At 31.9% G+C, this 13133-nt stretch overlaps 1 protein-coding gene across 1 annotated transcript; it reads right to left on the bottom strand.

Annotated features, from left to right (window-relative positions):
• Nucleotides 1–5745: 5745 nt before the first annotated feature.
• Nucleotides 5746–9759, bottom strand: LOC105338551 (cytochrome P450 1A2-like). The gene is made up of 4 exons (XM_066082605.1): nucleotides 9625–9759; nucleotides 8122–8387; nucleotides 6722–6849; nucleotides 5746–6341 (listed from the first exon to the last, which is right to left on the bottom strand). Exons 1-4 carry the CDS (start codon nucleotides 9716–9718, stop codon nucleotides 6119–6121), a joined length of 711 nt encoding a protein of 236 aa, XP_065938677.1. The 5' UTR covers nucleotides 9719–9759; the 3' UTR covers nucleotides 5746–6118.
• Between the last annotated feature and the right edge of the window lie 3374 nt (nucleotides 9760–13133).

Below are 13133 nucleotides of genomic sequence, written 5' to 3'. Positions count from 1 at the left end.
AAGGTCCACCAAAATGACACGTATGAACTTGTGACTAACCTTATTATGTGTCTTATTTAAACGTGGCCTATCTAAAATGAACTGACATCTTGCTGTAACACACTTTCAAATGAACTATCATCTTGCTGTAACCAGTTATCATAATGACAATTATAATAACGTTCAAATCTTTATTATTTTAAATATCTATTGATATATTGTAGAAAGCGACAACCAGTTCAAAATTGTTTAGTTAAAATCAATATTCAACTGGATCAGAGATAAGTAAAAATATATCAGCAAGCTTTTGTCAAAGATCCAGGGTATAGAAGTAGCACGAACGACACTGGAAGAGTTAGACTTGAACATTTTTCTCAATCTATGTTGATTGCACATTTTTTCGTTTCGTCAACAATACGTTTCTTTTTTCAGGACGGTGTGAATGTTCATGCACGATGTGATACAGTTTTTTTTATTAAAAAAATCCGCAGTGGCACATTTCAGCGGCTGTGCTTTCAATTTCATAATTGTATGAAAAATCATGGATAAAAACTTCTTCTTGTAATTTGAAAAACCTTAAAAGACTTTGTATATATGTTATTAAAAAACTGCAAATATTTAGAATATGAAAGATAATGGAAAGCAATTTGTGATTTGCTGTAGGTAGCATATAAATTAGCTATTTGTAGAACTTAGGAACCCAATTTCTATTACATTTATTACTATAAGTAATATATACATAGCTGATTTATATTTGATGTACATGATGTGATTGCCTGTCTGTCTTTTTTCCTCTTTTTTCTTTCTCTATCATATATAACTCTTTTGCACAATAGTATGCTATATACTAATATTTCTTGTACCATGTAAAATTGTAAAAGAGTTTCAATAAAATGTTTCAAAAAAAAAAATTAATTTAAAAAAAAACGTTGTATAACCAAAACAATGCCAAGTACTTTACCAGTAGGCTGGATTTACTTCAGCGATGTTGTTTCACATTCTGACTAGTTTGCAGATATTTTAGTCAATGCTCCTGTGTGTACACGTCGTAATTTCAAGAACGTATGCCAGATTATTTTGTTATAAACATCATAGGGAATAATATATATTTTTAAACCAAACTAAAAAGTGAAGTCTTACCGTTAATGCATGTCAAGGTCTACTAACCTATACACAGCCACTTGCGTGTTCATCGTTATCAAGATTTCATTATTCAAACGTGACCTACTTAAAATAAACCTGCATTCATGCTTCAAAACATTTTTTACACCTGTACTTAACAACAAGGCAGTTTGTCAGTTTTCGACAATTTAAGGTGGTATGCATAGAACATTTTGAGTCACATCGTCAAAATGCACGGATAGAGAACCCTAGTTATAAGACGGTGCTTTAGGTATCACGTGAATCTAAGTAGAGCATATTCAAACTAACATTAACGGAAATAATAAAATTTATAATCGATGTTTGACCACAAAATACATAAATTCGAATGAGCGAATTGTAAAAGCCTCAACAGGTTTAAGAATCAAATAATGAAGCTCAGTAGATGACTCTCTATTTTTTATTTTATCTAGAGCTTAAGGTCAAGATCTAGTAAATGACAGGTGCCTACAGGTTTATGATATTCGAGATATAAATTCTTTTAATGATGCTTCATAACAATATTTTTGTTTCATAGGGTGTACCGGGGCTTAAATATTTGGTAAACACAATGAAAGTCATTGTTTGAATAACCATTTTCTATGAAATAATATATGAAGGAGAAAAGTAACAAATCTCGGAGTTTTGTCCATTATTGACTGATGGAATATATCTAGATTGCCTACAGTCTCTCCAAAAACGGCATTAAACAAGCTCTTGATCTCAGTAAATGACTCTTTATTTTTTGTTTTATTAAGAGCTTAACATCAAGATTTTGAGACGAGAAAAAATACAAGATAATTTTAAGGAGGCTGGATGGTCAACAAATTAACCATTACGTATGTCTATTTTAAGATATGATTTGTTGAGCTCTAAACTATTATCTAGTTTACAAAAAATCTTTACATTTTAACTATTAAATTTGGGTAAATTTGTATATTTTTATATAGAGCTCGTCTTTTAAAAAAGACCAATTAATGTCTTAAATTTGCCACAACCATATATTTATATACCATTTAGGCGTTTACCCACCAAACGGGACTCAAACCACCATTGGGGGGGGGGGGGTGCCCAACCTGTTAATGTCTAAAATTTGCCACGACCATCGAGCCTTAACGTTTTATTTCGTAAAAAGTACATCGCAAAATGAAGGTCGTGTATTGCTTCCCAACATTAATTCCTTTGAATATTAGCCGAGATTGTCAACAACACAAATCCATAATGTAATTAACTCGCTCACGAATAAAAGCAAGCTGAGCTGCAAGATGTGAGAAGCCCTAAATACGGTTCTTAAGAAGAAGACTATTTAAAGACACTTTAAAGACACACCTTTCATTTAAATTAGGACAAAACCTTATAATTGCTCCTTGAAGCATCTGAAACCTCCTCCAAATGCAGTCAATTTTCATATTTTTTTTAGTCAGAGGGGGCTACGAGAAAATAACTATGTAAAAGGGATATATCAAAGGGCATGCATGTATTTCTCGTTAATTTTTAAAAATAATACGTTTGCACTAATTAGGGCATTTATCTACTATAAAAAGAGCTTTTTTAAGACTTCTGTTGGATCAAAAGACAAGTTATTTCCAATTTTGCTCAATTGAAATCCATTATCACTGATTTTGTTTAGCTTACTTGACCTATAAATTTGAGGTAATTCGAAACACTGGTACCCGTGAAATCGATACATGTTGCATGAAATACAACGTATTTACCCAAATACACATAATAATGGCTTAATATCATGTAAAAGTTAATTTCAATAGACTATCGTTATTAAAATATATAAATTATACAAATTAAATACTGAAGGTGCACCGTATTTTTATCATGTTGAAGCCTACATTTGACAGGCGTTATTTCGATGTTTGTGCAATCTGGCCCTCTATCATTTAAACATATTGAACTTAAGTTCTTTTCAAAGAAAAGATCTGAAATTTGTGTACAACCAACTTTCAAGGTCGTATTAAAATGTCAAAAGTCATATTTGATTACGTCATCTATGTTTTATCAAAACCTTGACCTATGTCAAATAAATTTGAACTTCAATTTATCTAAAACCCATATGGTCGAATTTGTATTATTTTGATATATTTTAACAACGGGGTCATAAAAACCATACTGTTAAATTTTATTTGAATTTGAATCATACAGTATCGTTTAAGAGACCGTTAAGTGTCGCAAATTTTCGTCCTAAAATAAATAATTTACAAGCGCTAGTTTTGCGTTATCTTAAATCAAAATATACCTTCAGTTAGAATGTATTTAAAATTGCAGCACATATTAACATTTAATAACCTTTAAAAAGTTACATACAGTAATACAAGGTAGTGAATTTGCATACCAATTTCTAACAAGGACTATTTCAATTTACACTCCTTGTGAGAGGAGATTCAAATAGAAGGTTTGAGACGATGTCGGCTAAAATTGTGAGGCCGTGTTATTTCCAAATTCTACATGTTTAAGAAAGAAAACAAAATTAGGAAAATTGTAGCTTATCTGTCTTGTATTACCTTAATTTCAATTTTGCTACGTGTATTTAGAAATCAAAATCATTTATTAAAAGCTGCCCAAATGTTTTATTCAGCAGTTTTATTTCTGTATATTTCTGGGAGAGGGGGGAAATGTGTTTTATCTAAAAAAAAAAATCGTTTTTGCGGATAAAGATATTTCAACAAAATAAAACAGACAATAAAATCGAAAATTTAAAGATAATCCAAAGTCACGTAAGCAAGTTGCTTTGCAACAAAATTCTTAGAAAAATTGCAGAAACATTCCATAGATGTTTTGATGACAGTCTGTAGATATGTATTGATTGTTTCACACAATAGTACCTCAACCTACAACCTGCTACTGCTTGATATCTAAAGACATACGTAATAAATAGAGTACATTTTCACTAAAGCTTGAAATATACCGGACTTTATCCCAAATTGTGTGCATTATAACAATGATAATCCTACCTGTGCATATAAATCCTCAAAGAAAGAAAACCGTCTTTCAAAAATAAAAAAAAAGAATTTTTATTGTTTAAAATTTAATGAAAATAAATGGCTTACTTTGCACAAACCAAGGAAGATCGTTGCATTTCTGATGTTCTACATATACCAAAAGGACCAACTACAGCATTTCTTTCTATCAAGTCAATATAAATCAAATTTCATTGGCATAACGGAAGGAGAAAAAACATCAAAGCATGCTTTTCTTTGGTCATCGACTAATGCAACAGAACAAAAAATATGTGAGACCTTTGAAAAATTACTTTATAAGGAGTAATTAAACAATTCGTTTTAAGGTGTTAATAAATTTTTTTTCATAATACAATGTAACCTTACAGTGAGACGCATAAAAAAGATAACACTTATAAATAATTATATAAAATATCAATTAGCACTAAACAATAATTGAAAACCATCTTTTATTCGCGAACCTCAATATTACGAATATTTCTCACTGCAAATCAGCTTTCTGATGTTTATGGCATGAGTTTAAGGTGCATTAAAGGATGTTTAGCAAAAATAAATTGCGACAAACCATTCTATTACTGGTAGTATCGTTAAGTAGAGTGATATAAATACTAAAATTGTTTTAAGAGATCACGACGCGACTGTACCATTTTCTACCTGTTGTCAGTTGTATTATTACAGTTTTGAGTAACGCGCGTTAGCGCGTTATGAAAATGTGTATGCACACATCGCTGCAGTTATGAGACTGATACTTCAAAAAATCATGATTTAATGCCTATATTTACATTTTTTAACCTCTTGTCTTGTCTGCAAATGTGGTTTATACCATAAAATTTTATCCTCAGGGTAAGTTCATATTATTGGAAGAGCCACAGTTACAGCCACAAGCGTGAACTATGATATTCGCTTGTGACGTCGCAGTTTACAACGTTCAACGTTTGTGACGTCATTAAATTAACAATTAAACTCGCCATTTTAACCTTATAGTACCCTGTGTGTATTACAGTATTATAACTGCCGTAGCTTTTAACACACTATAAAAGCAAATATTATGTGGAATGTAAATATATGATTATATATTTCATTTACTATTATATGATTTATTATATTTATGATTAAGAAAAATTTTTATAACAATTTCTTTTCTCTTTTTCACATGTCAACTATATTATTTCATAGAAAGAACAATTTGATCGAGCTCTGAGCAATTCTTACGCCAATATTAAGATAAATCAGGTATGACATATAATGTGTCAAGTTACTGTTACATATTATGTTGCATTTGGCTGTGTATTCTTGTAAGCTTTTTTGCGGAAATAAGCTTCTACTAAATCAAAACCGTCGTTAATTGTTATGCATGCATTTATCATAATTATGTATAGATATATCAATTCAAAAATGTGCCTTAACAGATTTAGGCTAGCGTAAATTTATTTCTGATAAATATAATTTTCGTTCAGTATATTATTTAACAGCATTCAAATTGAAATCCTTACCATGGAAGGTCAATAGTTGGTCATACTAACAAGATGCTGTCGGGATTCGATCAATTTCAAAATGGCTGAATATTATATTGTTATCTTTGCATACAATACTTCATTCGTAAATTGTTAAAGTGGGAAAACGATTGTGTAATAAGAATGACGTTTCCAAACGAGTAAAATTTTCTTTTTCTTCATTTAGGTACATACACCACTGAGTTAAAGTACAAACAGAAACAATTTTCTTAAGTATCGACAATTTTTTTTTGCTTCTCTATAAATAGGAAATGATAGTCGTCATGTATATTCCATGATAAATCCCGGATAAAGTACCAATCTGCTTACAGTGATATGTTCAATTAACTTTTAGATAATTGTATATAAACTCATCAGTTACTTCAGCACATTTTTTTCTTTATTCTTTCTATTGCTGTATCACACTTAGTTTGTGTTCAGAGTACGTCTTTTACACACGATCTGTCCAATTTATTCAGGGTAGTGAGTCCAGGTGTTTAAATGTATGAATCCAAAGGTTTCACGAAAGTTCTAGAATTAAGAATTCCTTTTTGACCGAACCACAAATCGAACCTCAAACGGCTGTGGTTGAAGCACGAGGCCGGGAACCATGGTTCTAGGGTCAAACTCTATTAGTGATTTCCCTTCAGGTTCGATAATGGTAGTATTTTGCAGCAAAGTTGACAAAAATAGAAAGGTTCGAGATTTGGCGAATACCTCACCAATGCAGCTCCTCTTTCCAAGGCCGAATACCAATAATCTGAAATAGATGATTTTCAATTTTATCCTCAAAATGAAGTCCAAAACTATATAATTTGCATTATTGTAGATTTATTACTTTAGTTATTTTTGCATTGTGTTAACATTTTGTTATGCAGTTTTTCTTGCTGAATTTTTATCGATTGATTCTGTAATAAAGAGAATGTTCAACCCTTTTTTGTTTATAGTAATACACATGTAACAAAATATACACAGGCATTTTCTTAGAATTAAATGATACTGTTGATATTTACAAATCCATTTTTTAAAGTAACCCTACACTTAGTACCGCCATTAAGATGCATTTGTTTATGCCATGAATTGATCCTTTTGAAATGTAATAAAACATTCATTTATAAAACTCTGATATCTTAAAAAAACCTCTTTCTGATTGGATGAGTTGCGGGGAAAAGCTGTCCATTGCTATCAAGAAATCTCTCTGGTTTAAAACTGAAAGGTTCGTCCCAGTATTTCTCAGAATGATGGATTGTCCAGCTATTTGCTACAATCTATGAAAAACAGTATCATTATTTAATATTTACTATTAGGGTCTTGCATTGTATCATGAGGGACACAAGAATAACAATGCATTAAATGTGTAATAAAACACATCGATGTATTCTGTTGCATCCTATAAAATCATGGGGTTTTTGTTGAGTTATCGTCTTAATTAAATATGAATATTGGTAATTTTGTATACAGATATCACTATACAGCATCTAATACTTCCTTGTTAATCAAGGCCAGTGCGGTGCTAATACAAATGTTTATAGTTTAATATTTACATCTACCATGTATAATTTCCTCTTTTTCTTACGGAAAAATACAGGCAATTCATAGCTCTATAGAAACAGCCAAACTGAAATTTACACACCCCATTTATCGATTGGTCGAAATCTACAGCGGCTGAAAGTGACAGGACTGAAATTGACACGCCCTGTTTATCGATTGGTCTGAATCTACAGCGACCTAAGTAAACTCACGGACTGCACGAAATAATTATGATGATGCCAGACTCAAAGTCTCACAAGAGACGATTTGGCTGTTTCTTTTAGCTAACGTACTTATGTACATTAACAGTAATTTAGTGAGTTTTACTAACTTTTCATAATCAGTTTATTAATTAGTTAATGAAAGATGTTAATATAAACAATAAAATGCTTTCTTTGATGATTCATTCGGGTGATGAAGGTAGCGATCATTGCAGGAAAAATTAACATAACCCGCTAACGCGGGTTATGTATTTTTCCTGCAATGTCGCTACCTTCATATCCCGAATGAATCACCAAACAAAGCATTTTATTGTTTAATTGAACACATAAGCGAGTTGTTTCATAAAAATACTTTCAATGTATGACCAAACGAAAAAATTTAATTTTTCATTGATGCACATATTTTTAAATTTGTGGACTACATCTGCAACATTATACATCAATGTACAAACACCATTATTTAAAACATTATCATGATCTTAATCACTATTATCTTGATCAAATGCAGAAATGTTAAAGAGTGTCATTTGCAAGAAACACGCTTGAGAACTTTCTTTAGAATAATAAAAACAATAAATAGGGTGGGTGTAAAACTTTCAAAGTTTCTGTTTCTTTCACATAAAAACAAATACAAAATTTGGCCATGATAAGTTTATGGTTTATCAGTGGGATCAAAAAATTGTTCAAAAACATCGGATGAAAAATTATACCAGATAGACGACAAACTTTCTCGGACAAAGATGCATTGGATCACATGAGTGTTTTAGATAATGTAATGAGTTCAAATACCACTGTATCTTTCTCTACATCATAGCCACCAATAGATGTTGATTGCGAGGCAGCATGAAAAACAAACAATGGCAAATGAGAAATATATCGCAAGGTTTCGAGGATGAAGGCCTCTGTTCGGGGACAATCTCCGCGGTCAGAAAGTCTGGGTTCCTTATCTGATCCAATGACAGTATCTACTTCTCTCTGCAAGTCTCTTTGTGACTCAGGCCTTTTTGCAAGAATGTGAATCATTGATAGAATTGCTGCTCTTGTTGTTCGATAACCTGTGATGAAAAATGAGGATAAAAAGTAAATGTTTTTATGAATGCATGTATTTGATGTATCTCCTAAAAATGTGCTGTTTCTTCGGCGAAATGATATTGAACTTGTACCTGAGGATAAAAAGTAAATGTTTTTATGAATGCATGTATTTGATGTATCCCCTAAAAATGTGCTGTTTCTTCGGCGAAATAATATTGAACTTGTACCTGGAACGAAAGAAGTACGAAAGGATCGGCAAAAGTTTTCAACCCGCAGTACTTAGTATTGTCTGTTGTCAACTGATTGATTTTTATCATTACTCTAAATAAATTGTTTTCTTTTATTTACTAGAACAAGATTCCAATATATCTTGACGTACGATCGATTACTTTTCTTGATCTAGTGTGTGAGTGTCCCATTGCGTTCCATTTTTAAACAGAGAACAAAGGGTACACGTATGGTTTTAAAACGTGTTAAAAGTTTCAATGTATTTCTGATTTTATGATCAAAAGATCTAGAGCCCCCCCCCCTTCCCTCTCCTCCTCTAAATCCCAATATTTCACATACGGCAGTATGATTCAGCAGCTATTGGCATCGGCTTCTTTGGTCATCCCTTTCATGGACTGAAATGGTCTAGAGGATGTCCAAGATTAAAGAGTTAATAATTATTCTTACCAGCTAACACAGTATGTCTACAAGGTATCATTGTGTATATAAAAAAATTCCTTGAAATAATGCAAGATGGCCATTTATATTGTAAAGACCCGCTTCAACAAAAAACACAATAATTATTTGGCAATCAGTTCATAACTTTGGTGTAGTCGTTTTTGCATCCATACATGTAATTGTGTGCTAAGTTTACGATCACGAGAGGAATCTTTCAAATAACAAAATTCCAAAGCGTATGACCCAGGGTATGACTTTGGAATAAGGACCATAAACAACAGATTGTGTGTTTAATGTGTAATTGAACCAGTTAACCCATTATAAGGTAAACCGTCGTCTGTTTTGAATATAAGGTATCCATCATCGTGACCATTCTCTGACAATATTACTCTTCTAGGACTTTGTATAAAGATATGGGATAATATCCAAAATTTAAAGCTAAAAAAAATGGAAGTATTTCTCTACTACATTTATATGAAGCTAAAAGTCATTTCTAAAATTTAAAACATATTTATTGGTTTACTTTCTCTCCATCCTGTCGCCCCAAACCTTGTTTGGAAACTTCAAAGGCTCTTGTGAAACATGAACCAATACCTGCAGCATATAGATCATAGATGATGCCTTTCACGTTTTCTTTTGTTAGCCATTGGTTTCCATCTCTGTCTGTTTCCTTCATGACATCCCTCATCGTATGATAAATCCCCCTTTCTTCACAGTTGTTGTTCTGAATGAAAGAAAAATGATCGTAATTAAGGCAATGATCGCAGAAAAATTAAGATATCAGCTGCCCTCCTGTCATTAAAGATTTATACAAAACGATAATTAAATTTGACTACTGTAAACAGAGAAATCTTCATTTTCATTTTTCATTTTCGCCCCTTTCGCCTTCGTTGTCAGCGTGCAAACTCCAATGTCTTATGATATCTCTCTTTAAACACAACTGTGTATGGGCGAATTCAAGATAGGACGAAACTGTTTGCAGATGCAGAAAGGGAAAAATTACACGGGGCAAAACTAATCATGCATATTATAGTATAATAGTATATTACTATTTATAATATTATAACTATATAACATTCTGAGAGCTTTTCCAGTTGGTCTATTAGGTCAAGATGTATTTTTGATGCTGTGGCATACGCTTTGGAAACAGGGAGTGGAAGAAAACGTAGCCATGGAAACTTGCCATACATAAAACCATATCCCGGGTTCAAAACTGCGGTAGTTTTTTCCAGCTGTCTCAGCAAAGTTTGAAGCGGTCCAGTTTTGCCAAAACTTCGTCCAATTAACTATTGAATGATTAAAATAGATTAACAGATTATTGCATGATAATATGTTCTCAACTGGTAAAAATTGTGATCAGTACATGTTTGACCTACTTCAGAATACTACAAAAATCATTTGTTAATAGAACAAATGAAAAAGACCGCATTTAATGAATGTGGTTCCTTACTTAAACTTTTGTTGGTTATGATATATGAATTTAAGAAGTTTTAAACAAGAAAACGAGTCGTAAAAGTAGATTTATTTTAAAAAATTTCATTTCGATTCGGAAGAGGAAGATGTAGATTTTCATTCAGATTTTACTCTTCATTTCCTTTATTTCTAAATCCTTCAAAATTTTCAACGATATTTATTCGATGCATTTTAATGTCCGAATATTACCTATGTGAACGTGTTTGAATTAAGTATGTTGCGTAACTGTAATAACAATCAAAGTACTGAAGTACTGACGGGAGTTGATTTAATCGATTATCATTTATTATCTTGCATGGCAATTAGTTTCTAGTCTGTATTTGAATTACGCACTTTTTTATAATATGGATTCTTAGACTTTTCTGACAAGAATTTCGAGAAACTCCATATAAATCATGTTGTATAATATTTAAAGATGGATTTTAAACTATGTATTAGTAATCGAACAGAAAAAATTCTAAAAATTGTTTGGATCCAAGCACTATTGTTATCGAACTCTAGTCTCGTTCAACCAGACGTTCGGCTGTGTTAATCTCCGACAAGCAAGAGAGCCTCTCTGCTTGTCGGAGATTTACGGAGACAGCCGAGCGTTTGGTTGAACGAGACTATATTAAACTTTGGCGTAGGAATACATGAGACTACAAAAATATCTAACTTGTTCGTATTATATAAAATCTGGCTATTTTCAAAGTGTTGATAGATAAGTTTCCTTGAAAAACAATGCTTTAGCATACATTACATCGAATTTTTCTATTATTTACAAGAACTAAGTCTTGTCAGCGGTGGTGATTTGTGCTTAGGTCCAAACACTGTTTCACTTTCGGTTTGCCAGAGTGACTGCATAGGAGAGTTGATTAAAATCAACTCCCAAAAATCATGTGCTAGGAAGGATTGAAAAAAGAAATTGTAATTCTAAAGCCAAACGCTTGAGTTGTTTTTATAATAATAATAAAAGTCTTTCACTTAGACAGGAAAGCACAATTAGTAACAATGTACTAGTTTACATTTTGGTCTTGTATAAAAGATACGTACAAAAAAAAGTATAAGGCACATAGATAAATAGATTAAATAAAATATAAACTCACATTTACATGAATATTCAATGATTTGACATCATAATCTATAAAATTTACACTTCTAAATAGTTTATTGGTAGATACATTGTTTTAAAAGAAGCAATGCATTTACACGTTCGAACATAATCTCGCAGTTGATTCAGTAAAATAGCTGTTGATATTCTAAAAGAACACTTATAATATTATATTTGGCATGAAAGGTTTTATTATGAGGGGTTTTTTTTAACATTTTTTTTTCTATTTTGTTAATTTTTTTCATAAAACAGGGTTGAAATACGTCAAGTCTGCCTAACTCAGAGTTTCTCTTTTGAAGTGAGCTCCATTCTCCCTTCACATAGTACAATCTTAATAATAAAAGAACATCGAAATTCTTACGCGTGAGACAAAATGTGAATTGTTGAATTAACAGGTCGAACTGTATTTTATTTATGTCTGCATCTCTTAAAGTAAATGAATTGAAATAAAATTGAGTAAAGTGTTATATAAAAACTAAACCAAACTTCAAGTTTTTATAAGAACTACTTATGCAAGCGGAATGTGTTTGCACGTGGAAGCATATGACGGATGCCTTATATGGACACAACAGTAATCGGCCGAAGCCGATCACAAAAATACAGAGAGATAACAAAGGACAGGAACTGTTTGGTGAACCACATTACATCACAGAAAACATCAATGGTGATGTCTGTGTATCAGACTATGACAAACATGCTTTAGTGGTGGTGGATAAATCGGGACAACTTAGGTTCTCCTACACAGGTCAGGGGTCAGAGTTTCAACCCTTAGGAATATGTACTAATGTCCTCGGTCACATCACGGTGTGTGATATTTTCAGTGAAACAGTCCATCTTCTGGAACAAGACGGTCAGTTCTTGTCTCTACTACTCACATCACAACAAGGGATAAAGCATCCTCGTAGTGTGTGTGTGGATGGTGAAAACAATCTCTGCATAGGACAACACCTCACAAACATAGTGACGGTGTACAAATATCTAAAGTGATCATTAAATGTCAATAAATCAGTTAGTCATTGAGTGTATGCTGTTAGGCAATGTAACAACAACACTGTGATATTGTTTAATTACTGGTAATTCATGTATATATCCACGATGTTAAATGAAATTTTATCTACATCATTCATGTAACCATGTGTATGTTTGTTCATTATATTGATTTATATTTACATCGTACCGTGTTTTTCCATTAAATTCTGTGATCTTTAAATGCCTTTAAATGCAACAACCTAATCATTGCGTATGAATTTACATACAATTTACATAAGTAGATCCTAAACATTGATTCTATGATATTGGTGTAAAATATACTTGATACATATTAAAACACCATGAATTACAAGTATTCAACAATAATGTTGATTTATTTTACGGGAAAAGAACAATGTATGGGCTCAAAGACTCCTCGTAAACATGTATTTTTTGCAATCCCTTTCGATTAAGGTGATTTTAAGGCTTATTTCAAAAAGCAGCTAAGTGTTTTTAATTTGACGGTTGTAAGTTGGAGTCTCGGTGTGGTCAACATGCAAATACATATTAT

The sequence above is a fragment of the Magallana gigas genome, chromosome 4 (assembly GCF_963853765.1).
Source record: "Magallana gigas chromosome 4, xbMagGiga1.1, whole genome shotgun sequence".
In the NCBI taxonomy this organism is placed as follows: Eukaryota; Metazoa; Mollusca; class Bivalvia; order Ostreida; family Ostreidae; genus Magallana; species Magallana gigas.
This window is presented reverse-complemented; position numbering and strand designations above follow the sequence as displayed.

Coding starts and splice junctions, on each gene's coding strand:
- LOC105338551 (XM_066082605.1), bottom strand. CDS start 9,718: ATGAGGGATGTCATGAAGGAAACAGACAGAGATGGAAACCAATGGCTA. Junction 6,850..8,121: donor ATGTAGAGAAAGATACAGTG/GTATTTGAACTC, acceptor TGTTTTTCATAG/ATTGTAGCAAATAGCTGGAC. Junction 6,342..6,721: donor ACTCATCCAATCAGAAAGAG/GTTTTTTTAAGA, acceptor CATCTATTTCAG/ATTATTGGTATTCGGCCTTG.